General features: G+C 43.1%; 1 protein-coding gene across 3 annotated transcripts in view; it reads right to left on the bottom strand.

The window, feature by feature from the left end:
• Window positions 1–1476: 1476 nt before the first annotated feature.
• Window positions 1477–27712, bottom strand: part of PIP5K1B (phosphatidylinositol-4-phosphate 5-kinase type 1 beta) — a 210870-nt gene continuing 184634 nt past the window's right edge. For 2 of the 3 annotated variants that reach the window (XM_017873045.1, XM_017873044.1), the window contains exons 13-14: window positions 19733–19850; window positions 1478–2206 (exon numbers count right to left, since the gene is read on the bottom strand). In XM_017873045.1, the coding sequence (XP_017728534.1) occupies window positions 2204–2206; window positions 19733–19850 (121 nt within the window). In that variant the 3' untranslated portion in view covers window positions 1478–2203. Of the gene's footprint in view, window positions 2207–19732; window positions 19851–27712 lie in introns of all 3 variants that reach the window. The other variant, XM_017873042.1, reaches the window with a different exon arrangement.

The following is a 27712-nucleotide window of genomic DNA, read 5'->3' as shown; positions in this document are numbered from 1 at the left end:
AAAAAAAAAAAAAAAAAAGAGGCAGCAGGTTAGCTGCAAATGTTCTATATGTGCTTTAGGTGCTGGGCACATGGGTCTACACATATGTAAAAATTCACTGGACTATACAATTCATAGCTGTGCACTCTAACATATGTAAGTTATACCTCGGTCATTAAAAAACAGTTGAAAATGTTGAGGTTTTTTGAGACAGGTGAGATAACACAGGCAGGCCACGGGTGATTCTGTTGGGGATAGAAATTTGAGGATCACAGCCTCATGGTATTGAAATAGCTTTTAAGTTAGGTCTTAAAATAAAGGTTCTTAACATTTCTTGGGTCCAGGTCACTGTGAATTTGATAAAAAGTAGTCTTTCTCTTCATGAAAAAAAAAAAAAAACACAGAACACCCATATACACAAAAGCATACCCAACTTGTGTATATGATTTCATGGCCCTATTAATGATTATCTATGGCTCTTCTAGAAAATCATTGGGTCCTAGGCTAAGAACCCTGCTTCAATGGGTAGATTTACAAATGGGAGGGGAAAGAGTGGGATTCACCTATGAAAATCCATGTAATAAGGGAGAGTGGTAGCACATATGAATACTAGAGAGAGAGGCAGAGGATCCTCAATCATTCCACTTCTGCAGAATTCCGTGTTGACATCCTAACCTAGGATGTAAGACATCCTAGCTTTCCAGCACTGACTCTGCAGGTGAAATTGCTACTTATGCTGAGTAACTATGGCTGTGGACTACATTTACAAAAGTTTACAGCATGTTTGCTTACAAGAATCAGCTTGTTTTAACTTGAAGTATTTAACAGTGAACATCTTACTCATCAGGAATATCTTTCTGCAGCCTTGATCATTTTGCTTTCTAATGATTTTTCTCTCAGCCTCTTATGTCTCTGTTGCTAGGGACACTTACCAGGTGGTGTAAACTGCATTAATTGATTAAAATATTCATTGCTGAGTCCATTCCCGTGTGAGAAGTGTACGTCCCACACCTTTGACTCTAGACCTGTCAATGTCGCTCACGTTGGCAGATGGAATGTGAGTAGAAATGCTGTCAGCTGTACTGAGGCAGAAGCTTTGTGAACTCTCATTGGTTCCACCATTGCTCTTTTTCTACTGCCATGAAAGTTGCCTGTCTCACATAGGGGCTGCTCTGGACCCCAGAATGAAGAAGACTCTTGGAGCAGAGCTGCAGCTGGTCCCTACATGTGAGGGAGAAGTAAAACTATGTTGGTGAAAGCTCCCATGACTTTGGGATTGTTTGTTACCATAGCATAACATAGTGAAAGCTGACTAATATCCCAGGACATTCGGGAAAGTCTCCTGGATGAGTTCAGCAGAAGCTGCTATTGAAATTTTTTCCATATAAAATTCAGTTTATTTAGGATTTCTGAATATCTCAAATGAGGAGTATTTGGGTTATTTTTAATAAAAGAAATGTAAAGACCATAAATCACTGGAATCATGTACCACCACAATTGAGAACAAAATATTTTATTTCTCTCACAAAACTATAGTTTACAGTAGTATTTACTAAATAAATTATATAATTTCTCTTTTACAAGCAATAAGCTAGATCACAAATATTTCAAAGACGATGTATGTACACGACATAAGGCCTTTTATAAATAGCTTTGCTTTTCTCATTTCACTAGTAAACAGTGAAAAAATCTTTATAGAAGCTAGTTTTCTATAAAGTATAGGCAGACCTAGTATATTGATCTTTAAATGAAACCAATTTAAACTTTCAATGACATGAGCTATAATTTTGCAAAAGAATGTATACTTTATTTACCATTTGCATGGATGGATTTTTAAAAATATATAAGCAGATTACATATGTTGCTTATGTATAATCACTGGATGCATGCACAATGAAATAATGCAAAAGTCATAGGAAAATAGCACTTCCAAGTTCAAAAAGGTGATTGGCAATGGTATAGAAAGCAGCTTAAATATAGTTCATGCAGTTCTTCACAGTTCAGCAAGCAACAGCAAATGACAGAATAGGGTAGTATTTTTCACATCCCATCTGCTGATCAGCCTGAAGTTGACATCTCGAAAACTCTTAAGTCAGGTTGATGATTTCTCTGTGTGTAGTGGGGCTCAGCCAAGTTGCTGTGGATAATTCTGGTGCGGAGAAACTTCTCTGCCACAACTGTGCTCATGTCTCATCCATGTGCTTAAGGTGGTCACCATTTTCACTTACTGGGGGGAGCAAAAAAGAAAGCAGGTGTGAGACTAGATTTTGGCATCAATTTGTAACCTCTCCCCATGAATTGTAACATAAGCTCGTTATTTCTTCCAATCACTTGTGTCTGGAAAATGGGGTGCATGATGTTTGGGATTCTTCTGCAGTGATCAGCATTGCATATGCTTCTTTGGTGGACCTGAAACCTGTTAATTACACCAATGTTTATCAAGATTGAGTCCCGACTACATCACAGCGCTGTGCTTGGGACTTGAAAGGAAGCAACCCTGACTAAGACACACTCCTGCCCTCCAAGTGCGCAGAGATTAGGGGATGTGCTGTGGTATATTAGATCCCTGAAGCCAAAAAGAACAACTTGAACATGGCCTTGAACTTGTAAATGTTTTTTTCCAAACAATATCCCTGTGGCTAGGCGCTAACAATATGTTCAGCAAATATTTAAATAGTAGCTATTTAAAATCAGAGCCAGCTAACTCAACCTGTGACAGTAGCACTATGATATATGTGGGGAAAGCAATATTATATTCAGCCTTTAGAGACAGACACATTGGGTCAAATCATCTGATTTCCTAATTTTTTTTTTTTTTGAGACGGAGTCTCACTCTGTTGCCCAGGCTGGAATGCGGTGGTGTGATCTTGGCTCACTGCAACCTCTACCTCCCAGGCACACGAGATTCTCCTGCCTCAGCCTCCTGAGTAGCTGGGATGACAGGTGCCTGCCACCACACACAGCTAATTTTTTGTATTTTTAGAAGAGACAGGGTTTCACTGTGTTAGCCAGGATGGTCTCGAACTCCTGACCTCGTGATCCGCCCACCTCGGCCTCCCAGAGTGCTGGGATTACAGGCGTGAGCACCGCGCCTGGCCCCATTTCCTAATTATTTCATATATAGAATATCATGCAACATCTTCGTGGAACCTTGTTGCTTCATCTGTAAACGGAGGCAACAAACTCTACTTTGCAGGCTGGTGGTGAGGGATAAACTTTTCCATGGGGAAAATGAAGTGTTTTACACACACACACAATATACACAAATCAGGTGTTTATAATTGAGTACTGTACCTGGCATGTGCTAGTACCCCCAAAATTGTAGTGAAGAAGGTTGGAGCTGGGGGTCACAGAGACTGGTGCAGCTCAGCACCTTTAATTGGAGGCTGAAAAGCTTGAGTAAAAGTTTGAAATAACTCTGAAAATGATTAAGAAAGAGCACATGTCACATACAGGGAATTCTGTTTCCCAATTAATATTTTATCTGAGCCTATTGTGCACTGCAATTTTTATGAACTTACTATTTTGTTTTATACTTTGGCTGCTCCCTCTCATTCACCTAAGCTAGAAAGGTTTGCTTGCCTAAATGCACAGCACGGTCACGCTGTTACTCATAAATGATCTTTAGGAAGAGGTGAGTGTAAGGTGCTATAAGCTACAGCAGTGGGCAAGTGGGACGTTGCCCACATTCCCAGGACAGCTGTCTTTAAGGTGGACTGGTGGATTTCATTCAGCCTCAGTCTGATGACTTTGATGTGTGGTGCAGGTCTTTACTCACAAAACCAGTGACACAGAAAATAACCCACATAAAATGATGAGTCCTACTGATTAGAAGTCCTGCTTTCTTAAAAAACAAAGCAAAACAAAAACAAAAAGAGGTGATAGTTTTGCTTTCCTCGTTCTATAGATCACACTGGAGTTCTGTGTCTCACTTCCAGTGCCAGACTCTGAGAGGGACAGTGAGTAACCTTAGTGATGCCTGAGGAGATCCACCAGTGAAGGGCCCCAGAGCCAGGACCCCAGGGGAATGGCTAAAGGCCTGGGTTTTTTGGTCTGGAAAACAGGAGAGGTAGAGACAGGGCATAATAGTTGTCTCTGAGTCTCTGAAGACTAGCCTTGGGGAAGAAAGGCTTAGGTATTAGTTTAGTCCCAGTATTGCTGAAAGATGTGACACTGTCACCAGCAATAGTGGCACAGATGCTGTGATCCTGGGGTCGGGAGATGAGTAGAATCTCAGACTGTGTGAAGGGTGCAGAGTTGTAGAAGCGCATCTCCTCCACTGTTTCTTCATTAAGGATCCTGAAATTTACGTCCTCCCCCAGTACATGACATGTGTACATGACACAAGCCCTCCCTAGATACATGGGCCCAGCCAGCATGCCATCTGCTGAGACTCGGTGGTTGAGAATGATCCCAGAAGCCAGAACCAGGACAAGTGCATGGAAGCTGGTTTTTTCTCAAGCTGGAAGTGCTTTCTAACTGGAGTTAAAAAACGAGTGGGCTGGGCATGACGGGCCACGTCTATAATCACAGCACTTCGAGGGGCTGAGGTGGGAGGATCGCTTGAGCCCAGGAGTTCAAGAGCAGCCTTGGCAACATAGTGAGACCCTGTCTCTACAAAAATAAAAAGTAAAATAAAATAGAAAAATTAGCTGGGTGTGGCGGCGTGTGCCTGTGGTCCCAGATACTCAGGAGACTGAGGTGGGAGGATTGCTTAAGCCCAGGAGTTTGAGGCTACAGTGAGCTATGATCACACCACTGCAGTCCAGCCTGGGTGACGGAGAGAGACCCTGTCTCTAAAGAAAAAAAAAGAAAAAAGAAAAAAGAAATGAGTGGTCACCAAAGGAGGAGCAATTGCAGTCACTTAGGGATCAGCCTCAGGAGAGCTGAGGCAGAAACTGTTTATCCTGAACCAGCACCCAGAAGGCACCTGTGGTGGTCAGGAGAGAGGACTTGGGCACTTGTGGGTAGGTTGGGCCAGATGACTATGAAGCTCTGTTTCAACCACAAGATTCTATTAAAAATTGTAAAGGCCAGGTGCGGTGGCTCATGCCTGTAATCCCAGCACTTTGGGAGGCCGAGGGGGGCGGATCACCTGAGGTCGGGAGTTCGACCAGCCTGAACAATGTGGAGAAACCATGTCTCTACTAAAAATACAAAATTAGCTGGGTGTGGTGGCACATGCTTGTAATCCCAGCTACTTGGGAGAAGAATTGCTTGAACCTGGGAGGTTGTGGTGAGCCGAGATTGCACCACTGAACTCCAGCCTGGGCAACAAGAGCAAAACTCTATATCAAAAAAAAAAAATTGTAAATTTATACCTCTGAATAACTCAGAATACTGTAAACAGTTGGTGACTTATGCAGTGAGAACGATCTGAAAGGTACTTAATACTTTGATGTCTCTTATAAAATTGGTTAAATTTATAGTTTAATAAAACACACAGGGTCTTATAATAATAACATATACTCTCCTCAGTATTAACAATAAAGAATGATTTCCAGCTTTGGTCATAAAATGTCCTTTGCATTCACACAGTAAGTTTAGTTTAGTTTTTTGTTTTTTTAAACTAAAGATGTCATAGAAGTTTCTATAAACTCACTGTCACCCTCAGGGGACAAGAATGTCAAAATTGGGTGAGCACTGCCAACTCTCCACCCACGTTGTAATGTAATTCTTGGATGGCATGATCTGGACACATGAAAGTGTCTGTTTTGCATTAATTTATAACCCTATTAAAATGAGATGGAGAGGTATCTGTGGGATCTGAAAGCACAGTGTCTTCTTGCTTGTAAACATGGCCACAGTGAGAAGTATGCAGAAACCACGTTATTATTCCTTCCTTAGCATAAATATGCTATAATTTTCCTTCCTTCAAATTCATAACTTGGGAGTCCTATATTAGCTTTCACTGCAGAGACACAAACATCTATTCTCTACCCTGGAAGGAAACTCATAGCTTGAGCTCCTTCTTCAAAGTGTGGTACACGTAGAAGTCCCTTCTGCTCCCCAGCACGCAGACGGACTCTTCAGGGCATTATTGCCCAAAAGATTAGCAGCTTCTCCTCAAGGTCAACTGAGATTCAGACCCATCCTGACCGAATGGCTGTAGAAACTGAAATAAGGGCTGGTGCTTTGGCAGAGGAGCTCAACCAGCTCTCAGAGACTACAGATCCTGGAGTGACATTTCAGCTCTGTCCCCAACTGAACTTCTGTAACACACACACTTCACCACAGTTAGGTTGGCCAAGATGAACAGCACTGACAAGTCCCGTGAGGTCTCCATGATCCCTGAGCGGTCAGCCCTTGGGGTGATATCCCTTTTTTTAACTCTAATTACCTCAGGTTTCAGTCCCAAGGCCTTATTAAAGCAAGAGCTTTATCTGGTGTCCAGGAAATCCTCACTTTGGTTTCAAGTTGAAATTCTTTGCCCAAATATCTTTGACAAAAGCATCAGCTTTTCTCTTGGCCATTGTAGGCTTAGTCCCATATTTCCTTTTCCTATACACAGTTTCTGTTTCTGTCATCAATTCTGAATTCTCTTTTTTTCCAGGTCTGCTCTGTTTCCTTTCTATTTCTATTGTCCTGATTCTTTTGGCTGATGTTCCTTCGGTTGCCATGAGATCACATCAACTTGTCCTGCTCTTTCTGCCCACATTAGTCGAAACTCACGGCATCACCACAAATCCATACTAAGGCTCAGGATACCTCACCCCAACATCATCTCCTTGGCTCTGGGGTCCCCTTCATCTCTGGGTTCACCTGATTTCAGCCGGGTGGATCATGAGGTCAGGAGATGGAGACCATCCTGGCTAACATGGTGAAACCCCATCTCTACTAAAAATACAAAAAATCAGCCAGGTGTGGTGGCGGGTGCCTGTAGTCCCAGCTACTCGGGAGGCTGAGGCAGGAGAATGGTGTGAACCCAGGAGGCGGAGCTTGCAGTGAGCCAAGATTGTGCCACTGTACTCCAGCCTGGGCGACAGAGCAAGACTCCATCTCAAGAGAAAAAAAAAAGAAAAAAAAAAGAAATCCCTGAATTTTATTTTATTATTATTTTTTGAGACAGAGCTTCCCTTTGTTACCCAGACTGGAGAGCAACAGCATGATATTGGCTCACTGCAACCTCCGCCTCTTGTGTTCAAGTGATTCTCGTGCCTCAGCCTCCTAAGTAGCTGGGATTACAGGTATGTGCCTCCATGCCCAGCTAATTTTTGCATTTTTAGTAGAGATGGGGTTTCACCATGTTGCCCAGGCTGGTCTTGAACTCCTGGCCTTAAGTGATGGGCCTGCCTCAGCCTCCCAAAGTGCTGGGATTACAGGCATTAGCCACCATGCCTGGTTGAGACCCCTGAATTTTAAACGCAAGGTATCACCTTTGGGTTCTGGGAAGTCCAGAGTCTCCCTCTCTCTCTCTTTTAAATAAAGCTCTATATTTTATTATATTCATATCTATCCTGTATTGGGAGTTACTTCACAAGGCACAATCATTTGGGGATATAGTGTAGTGGGGGATTTCTCATTGTATTGGATTCCAGTAGCAGCAGGGACCCAAAAGTTCACCATTTTATTAGGCATGGAAACAAATACACATGCTAGTGCTGCAGAATCAGGACGTAGCAGTGTGAACAGAAGAAAATCACACTGCTATGGAACTGCATTGTTGAAAGGAAGCTTAGGCACGCTCAGTGCCAAATTTCCTACCTTTGTACTTAAAAAATATTTGGACTCAGCATTAGAGGTGGTTACTCTCTTCCAAGGACCAGGGACTATAAGGCTTCAACCGAGAAGCCTTGAGGCAGAAGGCAGGACTTTCGCCATCCTTGAAGGACGTGTACAATTGGGATGAAGACAGCTATTTTGTGCCTGATCTGGTAGACTGTTGGGTGAATTCTGGGGTGTTGGCAGCACATGGAGTGCCAGGCCCCCTGCCAGCCTCCGATGCCCCATTAAAGCATCCCACACCAAGCAGCAAGTAGATGACCCTTAAGATGAGAGCAGGCCCAAGAAGCGGCTGACACTCATCTCTGCCGTCTCCTGGGATGGATTTAAAGTTTGGCCTCTCATTTCAAAACCGTTAGTGTGGTAATATTTTAACACAGTTCTCTGCCTGATTAATTTGTTTTCTAAGGACCCAAGAGAAGCCCAAGAGCATCAGTGATTTATACTGGTGGACAGTTCTGCAGTGGACTTTTCAACACTTGAGTGACTCCAGCTAATCGTAAATCTGAGTGGTTACCTCATGATATGGTTTGGCTCTGTGTCCCTACCCACATCTCATGTCAAATTGTAATCCCCATGTGTTGGGGGAGTGGTCTGGTGGGAGGTGATTGATTTATGGGGGCAGACTCCCCCTTGCTGTTCTCATGTCAGAGTTCTCATGAGATCTGGTTGTTTGATAAATGTCTGGTGATTGCCACTTCTCTCTCTCTCCTGCCACTATGTAAGATGTGCCTGGCTTCCCCTTCACCTTCTGCCATGACTGTTTAAGTTTCCTGAGGCCTCTCCAGCCATATCATGTGGAACTATGAGTTAACTAAACCACTTTCCTTTATTAATTACCCAGTCTTGGGTAGTTCTTTATAGCAGTGTGAAAATGGACTAATACATCTTATCATCTAATATGTCACATAGATCGGTAGCTGCAACAGGATCCACTCTGACCCCTGCTTCGGCCACATTTGGAAAATGTGGGGGAGGAATATGGTACTGGTTTCATTTGAAAAGGAGCACTGCCTGAGGACAACGCCACTGGCTTCTCTCTCACCCACAGGAAGGAATGCACCAGAGGCCCTCTACCAAGACCCAGAGGGTGGAAATTAGAAGCTGCACACCCAGGCTGCGTGCGGTGGCTCACACTTTGTGTAATCCCAGCACTTTGGGAGGCTGAGGCAGGTGGATGACCTGAGGTCAGGAGTTCGAGACCAGCCTGGCCCACATGGTGAAACCCTGTTGCTACAAAAACATAAAAAATAAAAATTAGCCAGGTGTGGTGGTGCACCCTCTAATACCCAGCTACTCAGGAGACTGAGGCATGAGAATCACTTTAACCTGGGAGGTGGAGGTTGCAGTGAGCTGGGATTGCACCATTGCACTCCAGCCTGGGTGACAGAGGAAAACTCCATCTCAAAAGGAAAAAAAAAAAGTTGTGCCCCATCAAGCCTCTTCCATCTCAGCAGTTTCCTTGGTTGCATTTTTCTTTACAAAATCACCCAAGTAGCTGTTATGGGCTAAATTGTGTTCCCCTAAAATTTCTTTTCTTTTCTTTTTTTTTTTGAGACGAGCTCGCTTGTCGCCGAGCTCGGAGTGCGAAGGTGGCCGAGTCTGCTCAGCGCCTCCCAGTGCACACGCATTCTCCCCTCAGCCTCCGAGTAGCTGGGACTACAGGCGCCCACCTCGCACCGGCTAGTTTTTGTTTTTTAGTAGAGACAGGGTTTCACCGGGTTAGCCAGGATGGTCTCGGCTCTCCTGCCTCGTGTCCCACCCGTCTCGCCTCCCAAAGGCTGGATTAGCAGGCTTGAGCCACGGCGCCCGCCTGTTCCCCTAAAATTTCTTTTGTTGTTGTTGTTGTTTTTTTTTTCCTGAGACGGAGTCTTGCTCTGCCGCCCAGGCTGGAGTGCAGTGGCCGGATCTCAGCTCACTGCAAGCTCCGCCTCCCGGGTTTTACGCCATTCTCCTGCCTCAGCCTCCCGAGTCGCTGGGACTACAGGCGCCTGCCTCGACGCCCAGCTAGTTTTTTGTATTTTTTTTTTTTTAGTAGAGACGGGGTTTCACCGTATTAGCCAGGATGGTCTCGATCTCCTGACCTCGTGATCCGCCCGTCTCGGCCTCCCAAAGTGCTGGGATTACAGGCTTGAGCCACCGCGCCCGGCCTGTTCCCCTAAAATTTCTATGTTACAAGTCCTAACTATCATCACCACAGGATGTGACCTTATTTGGAGGCAGGGTCTTTATCGAGGTAATCAGATTAAAACAAGGCCACAGGTTGGGCCCTAATTCAATATGGCTGATGTCCTTATGCAAAGGGGAATTTTGGATACAGACATGTACCGGGGAAGATGTGACCTGAAGACGTAGGGAGATGAAGGCCACCTACAAACCAGCGAGAGAGGCTAGAACAGATCCTTGCCTCACGGCTCTCAGAAGGAACCCACCCTACCAACACCTTGATCTTGAACTTTGGACCTCCAGAATGATGAGAAAAGAAAGTTGTGTTTAAGCCACCAAATCTGGGGTACTTTGTCACAGCAGCCCTAGAAAACTAATAAAATAGAAATCACTGGGATTTAGGAAGTCTTTAAAACAACCCCACATATTTGTATTTTATTATATTTAATTCTATTCTCTACTGAAGTTACTTCAAAAGCCACAATCACCTGGGAGTTCCGTGAATGTAGGCGAGGACCTGTGGAAGTCTGAAGGCGAAGAAAGGCTTCCTCCACCCCAGATGTGTTGATACTTCATTAAAAATTGCTGCCTAAGCAGTAGAAAGAAGCACTTTCTGGGTTGAATCCCCAATTTGCCAAGGGGCCCTTTCAAAAAGGCTCAAGCAGAATTGGCTTTGATGGATGAGGGGGGCACACTTGGACCTGAGGGAAAGTAGCACCTTCATTTTTGTGCCACATTGTAATTGTAGCCTCCAGTCCAGCTTCAAAGGTGGTGGAGCTGGGCCTGTCAGAGTGAGCTGCCTTTGACGTCTGAAGGACATACCCCCTCTGCTGAGCTTCCACGTACAACACTGCGAGGCTACAATAAAGTACATGGAGTGCGAACTCTATTCACACTTGCTCTTCATTCCGTTTCAACTCAAGGGGCTCCATCACGCCTTCCCCGCCTTGATTACCAGTAGGTGGCAGTAGAGGGCTTGCCGAAAGCAGGAACTCAATGGCAAAACAAGCCCAGCTCATAAACTTGAGGGTGTAGGAGCTTCCTAGGCTTTGCTTCTACATTAGAGGCACGTGTAATGGGCCAGCTGTCTTGCCAGGGAAGTCACACAGTTCCCCCTTACATTAGCATACAAGAATTCCAGGATGCTCAGAGCTGAAGGACCCTGTCAACAAGGTCAGCGGATCTCAGCCCTGGATGTATATAGAGCTTTAAAAAAGACCAATGCCTCAGTCCCCAACAGGTAATTGACTCTGCTCATAGAGTCATTTACCTGATACCTCTTTGTGAGGAATACAAACTAATTTGGAAACATCTACCCAACCTCACAGTGACTTAGCCAGGGAGAAGAGAAGTGAACAGGAAAATGAGGCTATGTATGGTAAGGAGCAGTTAATTCACAGGTCCCTTGGTAAGGTAGAGGGGTGGGCTGAATTGTGTACCCCCAATACTCTTATCCACTTGGAGCCTCAGACTGTAACCTTATTTGGAAATAGGGTCTTTGCAGATGTAATTAGTTAAGATGAGGTCATACTGGATTACGGTGAACCCTAAATCCAACGACTGACATCCTTATAAGAAGAGAGGCCACACAGAGGCACAGAGCGTCATAGGGGAGAAGGCCATGTGAACATGGTGGCAGAGACCAGAGTGACACAGATCAAAGGACCAAGGGACAGGTGGAGCCACCAGAGGCTGAAAGAGGGAGGGAAGGATCCTCCCCTGGAGCCTTCAGAAGAACTGTGGCACTACTGACACCTTGATTTCGGACATCTGGCCTCTAGAACTGTGGGGCAATCCATTTCTGTCTGTGGTCATTTGTGATAGCAGCCCTTGGAAACCAGCATAGGCAGAAGCAGACCAACGGGAAGCCAGGCCCTCAGCTGCCTACTCCTATTCATGCCCTTCTTCACACTTGGGGGGCTTTATTTTTTGTAAAACGAACAGTCCTTAAGCATTTTCCCATTCCCCCTCAGAGCCCAGGAGGGAAGTGGCGTGAATATGGGCAGTCCTGTTTACTAGGTCCATGGGTGCGATCTAAACTTGTTTTCCCAAAAGTTCTTGTTTGTTCTAATCTGGTTCTAAGTCTGCTGTTTGTTTCCTGCAGGCTCAGGGCCTCGCAGACCCCAAGTTCACACCATTAGAGGCTGTTCTTCCTCAAACACTATTCCCAAGACTTGGAAAGTCTCCAGAGACCGGCAAACACTGGCTTTCTCTGACAAGGAAGACAAAAATAGAAACCACAAAGAGAAGCAACAGGAAGAGTCTAGAGGGATAAGGGAAGAGAGGCCAGTCTTAGGGGCAAAGAATGAAAATGAGCGGCAACTCACGCCTGGATTTATAATATGAGACCCAGGCAAATTGAAGAGCAGAACTAGCTTTTAAGAAAGTGGAAATCGGCCAGGTGCAGTGGCTCATGCCTGTAATCCCAATTTGGGAGGCCGAGGTGGGCGGATCACTTGAGGTCGAATTTGAGGTCAGCCTGGCCAACATGGGGAAACCTCATCTCTACAAAAAAATATAAAAATTAGCCGGGCGTGGTGGTATGAGTCTGTAGTCCCAGCTACTTGGGAGCCTGAGGCAGCAGAGTCACTTGAATCTGGAAGGCAGAGGTTGCAGTGAGCCAAGATTGCACCACTGCACTTACCCCTGGGTGACAGAGGTATCCTGTCTGAAAAAAAAAGAAAAAAGAAAAAAGAAAGTAGAAATCAAGCTAGCCTGCAAGTCAAGATTCACTGTAAAGCTAGGACCTAACAGGAAAAAAAAAAAAAAAAAGCTACCACAGTCCTGCAAACTGTCATTCAATTGCTAACTCTGAGCCTAATTTAACTGGAAAGCCAGTATGCCTTTATAACTCCACCTCGAATTCCCTACTCTAATCCTTAAACAGCAGTTTAATGCTGTTTGTTTTTTAAAAAAATCCTATGGGTGACCTCCTAATCTAGTCTGACAGGTTGCCTCATTAATTTGAAGCTTGCGTCACTTTTATTTCAAGAATGGGAATAACTTGAAGATGCTGTGAGCCTCGGGCAATGGGAGGTCCATTTACTCAGCTCTTCCACATGTCTTAGAAATATTATTTGTCAATAACTTAGGGGCCAAGCATTTCTGGAAATAAACAAGGGCCCTAATTTGTCCTTTCCCAAATCTCTTCATTTCTCAACAACGTGATCACGTGGCAGAAGGAAAGAGGCTTCTGATCAAATGCCTTCTACACCAAACGCAGCGTTAGTCCTTTCTCCTTCCTACTCTGCTCTCACTAAAATCTACCAAAAACCCGAGCAGCATCTTTGGTTGGTAGGGGATCGAGCTCTCTCCTGAGAAGCAATAAGAAATGCTGCTGTTTCAATAAAACACCCCTTGCAGCAGCCGATACTAGCAGCCGATACTGGCTCCAACAAGGAATGATTAAAGAGACTCGATATAAGTCATTAACCTCAATGACGAGAGATTCAAATCCAGAAACGCAGTTTCTTTTGCCAAAAAAGTTCCACTGAATTGTCTAAGACCCCGTGACCTAATTTAAAGTGTTTTTCTTCTCTTTCTCACGCTTTTTCCATACATAATAGTATGATAAGCTGTTAATTCAATCATTTTCACTTCCCTGCCACCCTTCTTCCCGTGATCAAAGAGTATTATTAACTACCCTGAAAACACATTAAATAATCAAGCTGTCCAACAGCTGCCCATCAGAGCGCTAATCTCCAATACTGGCATGGCTAAAAAACGGCTTAACTGTTTCTTTTCCTTCGCTCACAGCTATTTTTGTATTTCAAACAGCCATTTTGTAGAGAAGCGGAACTGGATGAAAGTACATGTTATTGAGAGGATGTTAATATGGAAAGTGTAAGGGCATAACCTTGGGTCTGAATAGTAGAAGCAAGGAAGTCACTGTTTTGTGGCAGCCATCTTTCAAACTTCCATGTTATTAAAAAAGCAATCCCATTATCTCCCACTTACCCAGCCATTCCTAGCTAGTCATAAAAGGATATTCTCTCCCAATACACTTTTCAGCAGAAATGCCTTTTTGTTGGTTGTTCCCCTTTCCATGAAAACCAAATTGCATTCTACATCAGGCAAAGAAGCCGCCTTAGAAACGGAAATAACAGCCACTGTGACAGCATCCGGTGCCTTAGAATATCTGGGACTATTTACAAAGTAGAATCTGGCTCTATTATGAAGACTGCATGATTGCCCATTTTAAATCAATACAGCCTGCTCATCTCTGTGTATTCTTTTAAATACCCCAATGTGTGTCATCAACTCAAAATTCAATGAAAAACACATCTTTGGTCACTGGATAAAATCATCTTAGGAAACACCTCCCTTGATTTGAATATTTGAAAATGAGTCAAATAGCTTGGAACTCTACAGTGTGAAGGTGAACGGCCTTTAAAAAGCCATGCAGAATAACTAGGTACATAAAATCTGAACTAAATGTCTCAATAAGGATGATGGAACAATTAGCTGCCTTCTCAGCTCACCGATCCTTTTTAATTTCATGTTGAGTCACAGGAAAAAGCAGGAAAGCTAGCCTAATGTACACACACATAATGTGTGGATGGATCCTTAAAAGGATATTTCATATGCTATCTGGTGGGCATACATCATTTGGGTTTAAGCCTATGTATTTTTACACAAAGGTAAATGGTATACATTACTGTATAAATAAAAGCACTAGAGGATTAGGCTACAACTACTAATAGAGAAATGCTATGTTAAAGGAGAAGAAGCACTACAAGAGAAACCTGACCATGTTTGGTGACAACACTGAATAAGAGGTCACCAGAGAAGCTTCCAACTGCCCTTCAGATAAAGATGGTTGTGATTCAGAGCATTCAAATTATGTCAAAAGGAAAAAAGAGACAATGCAAAGGCAAGATTGGTTTTCCTTTCTTGTGCTTTCCTTTTCCATTTTCTTTCTTTTTTTTTTTTTTTGTGAGATGGAACTTTGTTCTCGTTGCCCAGGTTGGAGTGTAATGGCGCCATTTCAGCTGACCGCAACCTCTGCCTCCTGGGTTCAAGCCATTCTCCTGCCTCAGCCTCCTGAGTAGCTGGGATTACAGGAATGCACCACCACATCTGGCTAATTTTGTAGTTTTAGTAAAGATGGGGTTTCTCCATGTTGGTCAGGCTGGTCTCAAACTCTCGAACTCAGGTGATCTGCCCGCCTCGGCCTCCCAAAGTGCTGGGATTACAGCATGAGCCACTGTGCCCGGCCTCCATTTGCTTTTTCATAATGCAGATGCAAATGAAAATACTGAAGGGAGGGCAATGAGCTGTACCCTTTCTGATCTGGAAGAGCACGCAAAACAAAAAATAAAAATTTCCAGCATGAAAAAACATTCTGGAATTACAAGTTAATGGTGCAGGACTTTCTAGATGTACTGCCATAAAATTTAAGTTTAAAGAATGTGGAAGTTTATGGTATAGGAGGTGATTAAACAGCAAAATTTGGAGAAATTACAGTAGCTACTTTGGAAACCTTTCTTTTCTTCTTTCTTTCTTTTCTTTTTTTCTTTCTCTCTCTCTCCCTTCCACCCTCCCTCTTTTCTTTTCTTTCTATATTTTTAGAGACAATGTCTAACTCCATTGCCTAGGTTGGGGTGCAGTGGTGAGATCATGGCTCACTGCAACCTCAGATTCCTGGGCCCAAGGGATCCTCCAGCCTCAGCCTCACAAGTAGCTGGGACTACAGGCATGCACCACCAAGCCTGGCTACGTTTTTTTTTTTTTTAATTTTTGTAGAGATGAGGTATTACTGTGTTGCCTGGGCTGGTCTTGAACTCCTGGCCTCAAGCAATCTTCCCACCTTGGAAAATCTTATTTCTATAGCTCTTTGTAATTTAGAATGAATCTGATTTAATAATTCATTTTATAGATAAGAAAACTGAGGCCCAAAGAGGGTGACTGAATTCAAGGTCAACGATTAATGAGAGGCAGAGACCAGGTACCTATTTCTCTCTAATTAATGTATGTATCATTTGGTTTTGCAACAAGTGAAGAGACAAAGTTAAAATATGAGAAAAACTCTGTAGGGATCATTTCTGGGGGTCCATGAGGTCAAACTATTTTCTTGATAATACCAAGATGTCATTTGCCTTTTTATTCTCATTCCCTTCATGGATGTACAATGGAGCTTTCTAGAAATGAAATGATGTGTTATATATATCAAGAAGATGGATACAGAAACAGATGTGAGAATCTTTTTTCTTCCATTAAGCCAGACATTAGGGATTTGCAGAAATATGAAAGAATGCCAAAATTTATTTTGTTTTGGAAAATATAATAATATTCATAAAAACATTATTTAACATATAATAGATTACTATTTTAAATTAATGAATATTTAAATAATTTTGGCTAGGTGCAGTGGCTCACTCCTGTAATCTCAGCACTTTGGGAGGCCGAGGTGGGCAGACTGCGTGAGTCCGGGAGTTTGAGACCAGCTTGGGCAATATGGTAAAACCCCATCTCTACAAAAAAACACGAAAATTAGCCAGGTGTGGTGGCATGCACCTGTAGTCCTAGCTACTCAGAAGGTTGTGAGGCACAAGAATCATTTGAACCTGGGAAACAGACATTGCAGTGAGCCGAGATCACACCACTGCACTCCAGCCCAAGCAACAGAGCAAGACCTTGTCTCAAAAAACAAAAACATTCTGTTTTAGTTTTGAAAGCACAAAATATTGATAAATACAACCTAGATACCAAAACACTCTTCAGAATTCTCAATAATTTTTAAGAGTTTAAAGGGGACCTGAGATCAAAAGGTCTGAGAACTACTATATTAGAACATTAACAAATAATCAGGAGGCCGGGCACAGTGGCTCACGCCTGTAATCCCAGCACTTTGGGAGGCCGAGGCAGGCAGATCACCTCAAGTCAGGAGTTCGAGATCAGCCTGACCAACATGGCGAAACCCCGTCTCTACTAAAAATACAAAAATTAGCTGGGCGTGGTGGCAGGTGCCCGTAATCCCAGCTACTTGGGAGGCTGAGGTAGGAGAATTGCTTGACCCTGGGAGGTGGAGGTTGCAGTGAGCCGAGATCATGCCACTGCACTCCAGCTTGGGCGACAAGAGCGAAATTCTGTTTCCAAAAAAAAAAAAAAAAAAAAGAAAATCAGGAAAAAACAGTGAAAGAATTTTACAAAAAATATTCTCAACAAAACCCCTCATTCCTTCCTTTCTGCATCCTTCTCTCACTCTTGTAAGACACATGATTCCAATGAGATGGAGGTGAGACTTATATTTATGGTCAGTAACAACAACAGGGTGCTCCTGGGTTCAAGTTTAGGCAGGACAACATATGGAGCTGAATTTGAGTTTTGGNAAAAAAAAAAAAAAAAAAAAGAAAATCAGGAAAAAACAGTGAAAGAATTTTACAAAAAATATTCTCAACAAAACCCCCTCATTCCTTCCTTTCTGCATCCTTCTCTCACTCTTGTAAGACACATGATTCCAATGAGATGGAGGTGAGACTTATATTTATGGTCAGTAACAACAACAGGGTGCTCCTGGGTTCAAGTTTAGGCAGGACAACATATGGAGCTGAATTTGAGTTTTGGCTCACTCAGGAATATTGCACCTCCATGATAGGTGAAAATCTAGTTTTTGTAAAGATACATAAAAGTGGTATGAATCCTCAGCTCATGAAGATGAGATTTTACTTAGTTTCTTTCTGAAAAGCTTTCCTGATGAATCCAACATGGGACCAAAAATGTATTTTTTTCTCTATTTAATTCCCTATTTTCTTGGTTGGGAGTGGACCAACTTTTCTGTAAGGATTTTGTGATCTGCTACAACCTTATTTTTTTTAAAGCAGGGGCAATGGTAGGGAGGAGCATTGCTCAGTGCAAAACATCTGTTCATGCAAAACTGGGATATTCAGATAAAAAATATTTTACAACGGTTGGTGGGGACCTGCCGTTTTATGTGGTGGTGGTGGCAGCAGGGCTTCAAGAAAAGCCTGTCTGAAAAAGAGGCACGTGGGCTGAGACCTGAAGGAAGTGAGGGAGCATGAGACAGGTGGAAAAGAACACACAGACAGCAATGGCAAACACAAAAGTCCTGAGGCAGAGGTGTGCTTGGTCTGTGGGAGGAACACCAAGGAGGCCAGCGTGGCTAGAATAGCATCAGCAAGGAAGAGGGAGACCCAGGGAGGGGCAGGTTGTAGAGGCAGGGAAGACTAGACCACGAAGGGCCTGGAGGACTTTTTTTTTTTTTGAGACAGGCTCTCGCTCTGTTACCCAGGTGGGAATGCAGTAGCATGATCTCGGCTCGTTGCAACCTCCACCTCCCAGGTTCAAGTGATTCTCCTGCCTCAGCCTCCTAAGTAGCTGGGACTACAGACATGCACCACCATGCCCACCTAATTTTCCTATTTTTAGTAGAGACGGGGTTTCACCATCTTGGTCAGGCTGGTCTCGAACTCTTGACCTCAAGTGATTTGCCTGCCTCAGCCTCCCAAAGTGCTGAGATTAGAGGCATGAGCCACCGTGCCTGGCCAGGACTTTGGATACTACTCCAGAAGAGCCGGGAGTAGCATCTTATGTGACTGACGCCCTGCTGAGCACTTGTGAGGAACTACAGTGCTAGGTCAGGGATATGGAAAAGCATAAAATGCAGGCTCAAAGAGGCTCAAGGAGCTGCTGTGAGACATGCACCACTCAGTGCTGATTCCTGAAGTTGCACTTGTACACCAGGAGTGACACAGAATATTGGCTCATGTTTAGCAAAACTTAGAAAACCCCAGAAAATTCCAAAAGAACACTTACCCTGTTGTATGTAATTTTGTGCAGGTAGGTCGGGCGCGGTGGCTCGTGCCTGTAATCCCAGCACTTTGGGAGGCCGAGGTGGGCAGATTACCTGAGGTCAGGAGTTCGAGACCAGCCTGACCAACATGGAGAAACCCCGTCTCTACTAAAAATACAAAATTAGCTGGGCGTGGTGGCACATGCCTGTAATCCCAGCTACTAGGGAGGCTGAGGCAGGAGAATCACTTGAACCTGGGAGGCGGAGGTTGCAGTGAGCCGAGATTGCACCATTGCCCTCCAGCCTGGGCAGTAAGAGCAAAACTCCGTCTCAGCAAAAAAAAAAAAAAAAAAAAAAAAAAAAAACCCTCCTTTAAAAAAAAAAAAAAAAAAAAAAAAAAAAAAAAAAAAAAAAAAAATTGTGCAGGTGCACAAAGATGTAGCATATATGCGAGATGCACTTGGCACAGAAAATGCTCTTTTACACTGTAGCCCATCAGGGTATCTTTCCAGGCATCTAACAGTTTGATTAAGCTGATACAGGTAATCTGTCAGGCACTAATGGGTCACTCATGATCCTCAGAGCAGCCTTGTAAGGTAGGCAGGGCAGGCATTATTTCCCTCCTTAGGCAGTCAGAAAGGTTCCTGCCCAAATCAAAAGCTGGTTGGTGACAAATGAGGAGAGAATCAGCCAAGATTCTCCGGCGCTGAATTTGGGTTCTTCCCATGAGTTCTGTGCCTCGTGGCCTACTAACTTACCAAGGGAGCAATGCCAAAACGCAGAAGATTCAAACATCAGGGAGAGCGACTGAGTCAAAGGAAAACATTACCTGGTTGGGAATAACACTAAGGAGCCCTACTTTGCCTCAACATTAGAGGATTCGTTCTCTTGTTATACATGGTGATTTCATATTGACTAGATATTCTTTTGTGTAATAAACTATAGGAAAACATTCTTGTGAAAAGAAGCACCATTTGCAGAAGTGACAGGGTGCCATCATTTCTTTTAAAACCCAAGCATGCCTGGTTTTATTGAACTTGTTCTTGTGTAAGCCATGGCCTGGATCCATTTGCGAACCAGAAGGGGAGGAGAGGAAACTAAAAAATTACTTACTAAATAGACATCAAGCACAGAAGCATTGTCATCCTGCACTTCCAGAGTGTTGGGTTCAGTGGTCAAGTAGATGGTCCCCTCTTCCAAGGTAAATGTTGAACTGGAAGGTAACCCTTTGCTGGAAAAATAAAGATGAATGATGAGCATGAGGGCCCCGGAACAAAATCTAAAGACACCTCCAAAGTTGTGGCTAAAGAGGGCAGCTTTTGGGGATGAAAACTTTTGAGAATTTGAAGGAAATATGGTTATACCTGGAGACATGGTCACTTGAGTTTAAAGAATTCGGTTTTAGGCCAGACGTGGTGGCTCACGCCTGTAATCCCAGGACTTTGGGAGGCTGAGGCAGGCAGATCATGAGGTCAAGAGATCAAGACCATCCTGGCCAACATGGTGAAACCCTGTCTCTACTAAAAATACAAAAATTAACTGGGTGTGGTGGCATGCACCTATAGTCCCAGCTATTCAGGAGGCTGAGGCAGAAGAATCGCTGGAACTCAGGAGGCGGAGGTTGCAGTGAGCTGAGATCGCACCACTGCACTCCAGCCTGGTGACGGAGTGAGACTCTGTCTCAAAAAAAAAAAAAGTATTCGGTTTTACTAGAAGTGCATTTTCTCTCTCTAGCAGCACATGAGATACCTCACTGCATTTTGGAGAGGGGATTTGTGGGCCCCATGCCTTGTGAGTGCTGGGAGGATGTGAATCTAGGGGCTCATTAGTTATCTTTGACTTCGAATGATTGGTTCTTGCTGCTTCAATTTACAGTATTTATACTATCCTAGTTTACAAATGATAACCTTGGGCATCATTAGCACTGATGATTTATCTTTTTTTTTCCTCTTTTTCCTCTTTTTTTTTTTTTTTTTTTCCTTTTCAATTACATCAGTGGTTCTCAAACTTACATGTGCCTCAGAATCCCCTGGAGGGCTGGTTAGAATGCAATTTCTTGGATCCCTCTCACAAAGCTTCTGAGTCAGAATCTGGCATAGAGCCCATGGATTTGCATTTCTGACAAGTTCCCAGGTGATGCTCACGCTGATGGTTCAAGGACCACACTTGGAGTAACAATGAACCACATAAACACAGAGCATTGTGTTATGTCCTCTGCGAGGACAGCTGGAGCGCACCCTTAGTAACTACGACAATACCAAAAGCCAAAGGAATGCAGGTAGACAGTATATTGGAGCGCCAACCGAGGAGAAACCACCCTTGTTTTGTTGTGATATAACCAGTGTTAACTGTTGAAACTGTTGAAGTAACTGGTCCTTTTCTTCTTCTTTTTTTTTTTTTTGAGACGGAGTCTCGCTCTGTCACCCAGGCTGGAGTGCAGTGGCCAGATCTTAGCTTATTGCAAGCTCCGCCTCCTGGGTTTACGCCATTCTCCCGCCTCAGCCTCCCGAGTAGCTGGGACTACAGGCGCGGCCACCTCGCCCGGCTAGTTTTTTGTATTTTAGTAGAGACGGGGTTTCACCGTGTTAGCCAGGATGGTCTCGATCTCCTGACCTCGTGATCCGCCCGTCTCGGCCTCCCAAAGTGCTGGGATTACAGGCTTGAGCCACCGCGCCCGGCCTCCTTTTCTTCTTTACTTTGTTTTTTTGAGACTGAGTCTTGCTCTGTCGCCCAAGCTGGAGTGCAGTGGCGTGATCTCAGCTCACTGCAATACTGCAGTCTCCACCTCCTGGGTTCCAGTGATTCTCTTCCCTCAGGCTCCTGAGTAGCTGGGATCACAGGTGTGCACCACCATGCATGGCTAATTTTTGTATTTTTAGTAGAGACGGGGTTTCACCATGTTGGCCAGGCTGCTCTCAAACTCCTGACCTCATGATTCGCCCACCTTGGCCTCCCAAAATGCTGGGACTACAGGCATGAGCCACCACATGCAGCAAATTGTGTGGATCTTAAGAGGTAAGGTTCACTTGTATTTTTCCTGATCACAAAAGTCATAAAGAGGCTGGGTGCGGTGGCTCACGCCTCTAATCCCAGCACTTTGGGAGGCCAAGGTGGGCAGATCATAAGGTCAGGAGTTCGAGAGCGGCCTGGCCAATATGGTGAAAACTCATCACTACTAAAAATACAAAATATTAGCTGGGAGTAGTGGCACACGCCTGCAATCCCAGCTACTCGGGAGGCTGAGGCAGGAGAAGCACTTGAATCCGGGAGGCAGAGGTTGCAGTGAGTCAAGATTGTGCCACTGCACTCCAGACTGGGTGACAGAGTGAGACTCCATCTCATAAAAAAAAAGGTCCCCCCTGCAAAAACTAGGTTTTTTCATTCTCGAGTTTTATTTATGATTTTTATTTTCTTCCTAATGTATCAAATGTATTAATATATCATGAATCATTAATATATTAATTATAGATAATAATATATAATACATTAATACAATATTATATATAATATTCATATGGTATTTGAAATATATAAAAGATATTTCTGGAAGCTCTTATATATAAAAGAATATGTCTGGAAGTCTTTTTCTTTTTAAATTTTATTTTTTTTTAAAGTTTAATTTTGAAATAACTTTAACCTCACAGAAAAAGGGAAGGAATGCTGAAAAGTCCAGGGTACCCTTTCTATCATTTGACCATATTTGCTTTGTCATTATTTATTTATAAATACCCATAAGCATTTTTTCCTGAACCGTTTGGGGAGACTAAATTGCATACAAGTCATTCCTTTACCCGTAAGCCTATCAGTGTGAATTTCCTAAAAACAAGGACATCCTTTTATATAATACAGTACAATTATCAAAATCAGGAAATGATTTTGATAATTCCATGATATCATGGAATTATATATCCATGATATATAATTAATGATATAATACCATGATCTAATCTATAGTTGATATGGTTTGGGTCTGTGTTCCTCCCATCCAAATCTCATCTTGAATTGTACTCTCATAATCCCCATGTGTTGGGGGAGGGACCTGGTGGGAGATAATTAAATCATGGGGGCAATTTCCCCCATGTTGTTTTCATGGTAGTGAATAAGTCTCATGAGATATGATGTTTTATAAGGGGTTTCTGCTTTTGCTTCTCTCGCATTCTTCCTTGCCACTGCCATATGAGAAGTGCCTTTAGCCTTCCGCCATGATTGTGAGGCCTCCCCAGCCACATGGAACTATGAGTCCATAAAACCTATTTTTCTTCCCAGTCTTGGGTATGTCTTTATCAGCAGTGTGAAAACGGACTACTACAATAGTCCACATTTAAATTTTGCCAAAAATTTATGTTTTATTATTTATTTATTTTGAGATGGAGTCTCGCTCTGTTGCCCAGGCTGGAGTGCTATGGCACGATCTTGGCTCACTGCACCCTCCGCCTCCCAGGTTCAAGTGATTCTACTGCCTCAGACTCCTGAGCAGCTGGGATTATAGGCACCTGCCACCATGCCTGGCTAATTTTTATATTTTTAGTAGAGACCGAGTTTTACTGTTGGCCAGGATGGTCTCGAATTCCTGGCCTCAAATGATCCACCCGCCTCGGCCTCCCAAAGCGCTGGGATTATAGGCATGAGCCACCGTGTCTGATCCCAAAATTAATTAATTAATGTTTTGAGAAAGTTTCACTCGCGTCACCCAAGCTGGAGTGCAATGGCGCGATCTCGGTTCACTGCAATCTCTGCCTCCTGGGTTCAAGCGATTCTCCTTTCTCAGCCTCCCGAGTAGCTGAGATTACAGGTGCATGCCACCCTGCCTGGATAATTTTCATATTTTAATAGAGACAGGGTTTTGCCATGTTGGCCAGGCTGGTCTTGAACTCCTGACCTCAGGTGATCCACCCGCCCCAGCCTCCCAAAGTGCTGGGATTACAAGTGTGAGCCACAGTGCCCAGGCTCCAAAATTTATTTTTTTTAAATGATGCTCCATGCATATAAGTGTAATAGATAGCAGAAAGTAATTCTCTTTCTCCTGCCCTCATGTGATCCAGTATTCTCCTCCCTAGAGGCAAACCCACCCATTTTGACAGTATTTTTCAATCTAAAATTTACCTTTTATCTTTGGAAGCTATGAGTAAGCCACTGGCATGGTTAAGACAAAATTAAAATACAAAAATTAATCAGAATATTATTTGAGACTTGACAGGTACATTTATCAATTATTTTAGCTAAAATATAGTATGATTACAGAAAAAAGAAATATCAGATTTACTTAGTATCATAAGGTCAAAATTTGATAAAATCAAATGGGCATCTTTCTTTTTTTTAAACTTTGTTATTTATACTTTTTCACACATATTAGAAGTTTCCTATCTTAGTAAGTAGAATATTTTGAATATCATTAAATTTGAGGGACAAAAATGAGGCTCATCGAGACGTGTATCCAGATTATATAAAGAACTCTTATAACTTAGCAATAAAAGGCAAATAACCCAATTTAAAAATGAGCAAAGAATCTGGAGAGGTCTCCAAAGAAGACATGAATGGCCAATATGCATATAAAAAGATGCTTAATATCCTTAGTCATAAGGAAAATGCAAATCAAAACTACAGTGAGATACCACTTTCACAGCTACTGGGATAGTTATCATAGAAAATCAGGAAAATAAAACTTGTTGGAGAGGAGGTAGAGCAACCGAAGCCCTCATACACTGCTGATGGGAATGTATTCGATAAAATGGTGCAGCTACTTCAGAAAACTGTTTGGGGTGTCCTCAAAGCAATATGATACACCAATTCCACTCCCACATATATATCCAAGAAAAATGAAAACATGTCCACACACAAGCTTGTATATGAGTATTTGCAGTAGCATTATTCATTAAGTAGCCAGAAAGTGGAAACAACTCAAAGATCCACCAATTGATGAATGCACAAATAATTCATAAAACGGAGTATTATTCAGTAATAAAAAGAATAAAGCGCTGATATATGCAACAACATGAGGAAACCTTGAAAACATTATGCCAAGTGAAAGATGCCAGTCATAGAGGACCACATATTACATAATTTCATTTATGCAAAATGTGTAAGAAGAGACAAATCAATGGAGACAGAAAAGCAGACTCATGTATCTGGCTCAATGACATGACAGAGAGCTGGGTTCTGAGATTTCAAGTTCTCTGGTGAAGAGACTGAGGGCAGGCCTGTGGAGGCTGGGGGAGCCATCTGCAATGTCCCAGGGCACATGCTGGTATAGCACAGGCATGGGCCAGAGCACCTTCATCCTGGGGATGTCCTGCCCAGAGGTTACACACTGCTGGCCCACAAACCCAGTCTGGCTGGAAGAACTGTTTTGAAGAAGAGATCTGTTGGCCAGGTGTGGTGGCTCATGCCTGTAATCCCAGCACTTTGGGAGGCCGAGGCAGGTGGATCACCTGAGGTCAGGAATTCAAGACCAGCCTGGCCAACATGGTGGAAACCCTGTCTCTACTAGAAAATACAAAAATTAGCCAGGTGTGGTGGTGGGTGCCTGTAAGCCCAGCTACTCGCGAGGCTGAGGCAGGAGAATTGCTTGAATCCAGAGGACAGAGGTTGCAGTGAGCTGAGATCGTGCCATTGCACTCCAGCCTGGGCGACAAGAGTGAGACTCTGTCTCAAAAAAAAAAAAAAAAAAAAAGAAGAGATTTGTTTTAGTTTAAATTACTGCCAAATTAAAGAAAATGAAATTCCCACAAAAACCCAGTTTCTTTTCAGAAATGAGAAGAGCGGCCAACTGTAAGCCTACATTTCTGAGTAGCAGTGAGATTGCAGCTGCCTTCCTTAGACCAAGCATGTCCTCTGCATTGCTGCAGGGTCCCCACCTCGCTCTTGAGTGTCCTATCCAGCCTGTTACACTCATGCGCACCACCCCTCCCCGTGTGTCTGCCCAACATCTCTACTTCCAGGGTGAGGCCCAGGGAGGTGCAGCGGCTTGCCTGGGTTACATGGTTGCTGAACAGAGTTAGGATCTGAACTCTGTTTTCCAATTAACTACCCTTTTTTACAGTCATTGCTGCTGTAAGAAAGCATTGCAGAAACCAAGGTAGTGCAGGCAAATGTGCCTGCCTAGGAGCTTGCAAAATAATTATAGAATACCCACAAAAACAAATATGGTATATGATGTTTGGTGTGAGCTGTGGAGAACTTTGTTCTCTTGGGAAGCGTAACAACGAACAGGAAGTTTTGAGGAAAAGTAAGTAAGCAAAATATGCTTTCCAAAACAACATATTTAAAACAATGGATATTAATATTGAACAATGATAATAAAGCTACTTAAGCTTCCAACAATTTAATATTTAAATGAAATTACACATATAAAAGAATTTGGGTAAATATACAGCCCTAAATGAATAATCAGGCATTTATATAGTAAAGTACCCTTAAATGTATGTGGAATAATCTGAAATTATTATTTTCTTGGTATTGAGTGTAAGCTGCATAACCAATTAATCTTTCTATTTGTTATCTTCATTATGCAGGATCTACCAAGTGAGACCAGAGCACAGAATGGCATGTTACTTACCTAAAACTCTTAGATTAGATATTATCTAGCACCCAAAAAAGATGAGAATACATTTTCAGGAAACAGACACCTGAGCTGAGAAAGCATTAACAGGCAGAGCATAAGCTTTGGAATCAGATGAATCTGACTTTCAATTCTGGCTCTTCGACTTAGTTGTGGGTGATATTGGATAAGTTTCTTAACCCTTCTGAGTAAGAGCTCCAGTTTCCCACATGTAAAATGAGAATAATAATACAGAACAAGTAGGGTTGTTGGAGTGATTTATGGTAATGAATGTAGGACGCAAATATTTAGTTATTTAATTTGTATTTTTTAGAGGCAGGGTCTGGCTCTGTCATCCAGGCTGGAGTGCAGTGTTGCAATCTTGGCTTGCTGTAGCCTCGGACTCCTGAGCTCAAGTGATCCTCCTGCCTGAGTCTCCCAAGTAGCTGGGACTACAGGCATGTGCCACCATACCTGGCTTTTCTTTTTAAAATTTTTTTGGTAGAGATGAGGTCTCCCTATATTGCTAAGGCTAGTGTCAAACTCCTGGGCTCAAGTGATCCTCCCAAAGGCCAAGGGTTTAAGAGTCTGGCTGCCTGCCAATGTTCTGCACCATTAAGTTTTGCCACAGTTCTCTCGATTCAGACTGTCTGAGGGCTAATTGTACATAATTTGCAACAAGCCACACAGGCCTGTAATGCACTGCCGTTACAGGCATGAGCTAGTGCTCGCAGCTGCAAATAGTTATTGAGTATCCATGTATGCACGTTGCACCTAGAATGGATCCTAGCACCTAGAATACAGAGATCAAATTTTAAAAGTTTGTGCCTCATGGAACTTACATAGTATTAAAGAAGACAGACAATGAGATAAATATTTAAAATATGTATTATGTTGGCCAAAAGTGCTAAGGAGAGAAAAAAAATACAAACAGAAAAGAAGGATAGGAAGTGAGTAGCAGAGGCTAACTCCAAACAGCAAACTGTCTTTGCTCTGCCAGCACAGGATCTCAGGCATGAGCCACATCCTCCACAGGACACTTATCAAGCCCTCTCAAGTGTCCCTGGGTGGGGACAGACACCTCTGATCAACAGTTCTCTCTAAAGATCACATTCTAACTGCCACTCTTTTCTTGGCCTCACTAACCTCTTTTAAAGGCTGGAGGTGGGTAGTCACCTGAGGGATGTAGAGCTGTTTTCCACCATTCAAAACCAGTTTTGACCTTTGCAAGTGCTACAGTCTCACATTTACTTTTGTTTTGGGCTTTAACCAAAACAGATACTAAAAATATTTCATTTTAACATTGTGACATTATTTTCAGCAAAGAGAGATTAGTAAAGGTTACATGTACTACTGAAGGGACAGGTGTAACTTTCCTAATTAAGAAATGTTTCACATAGGACATAAAGTCTTACCTAGGCCTCAAGAACCTATAAACTGTATGCAGGAATATGTATGTGAATGTCCACTGTGGCTTAAACAATAACAAAATGTAATTATCAAAAGAATAAGGAGATAACGCAAGAATAAGCCATCTAATTCAAATAAATGCATCC

This window comes from Rhinopithecus bieti, unplaced genomic scaffold (genome assembly GCF_001698545.2).
Source record: "Rhinopithecus bieti isolate Rb0 unplaced genomic scaffold, ASM169854v2 scaffold_7648, whole genome shotgun sequence".
NCBI classification, from domain to species: domain Eukaryota; kingdom Metazoa; phylum Chordata; class Mammalia; order Primates; family Cercopithecidae; genus Rhinopithecus; species Rhinopithecus bieti.
This window is presented reverse-complemented; position numbering and strand designations above follow the sequence as displayed.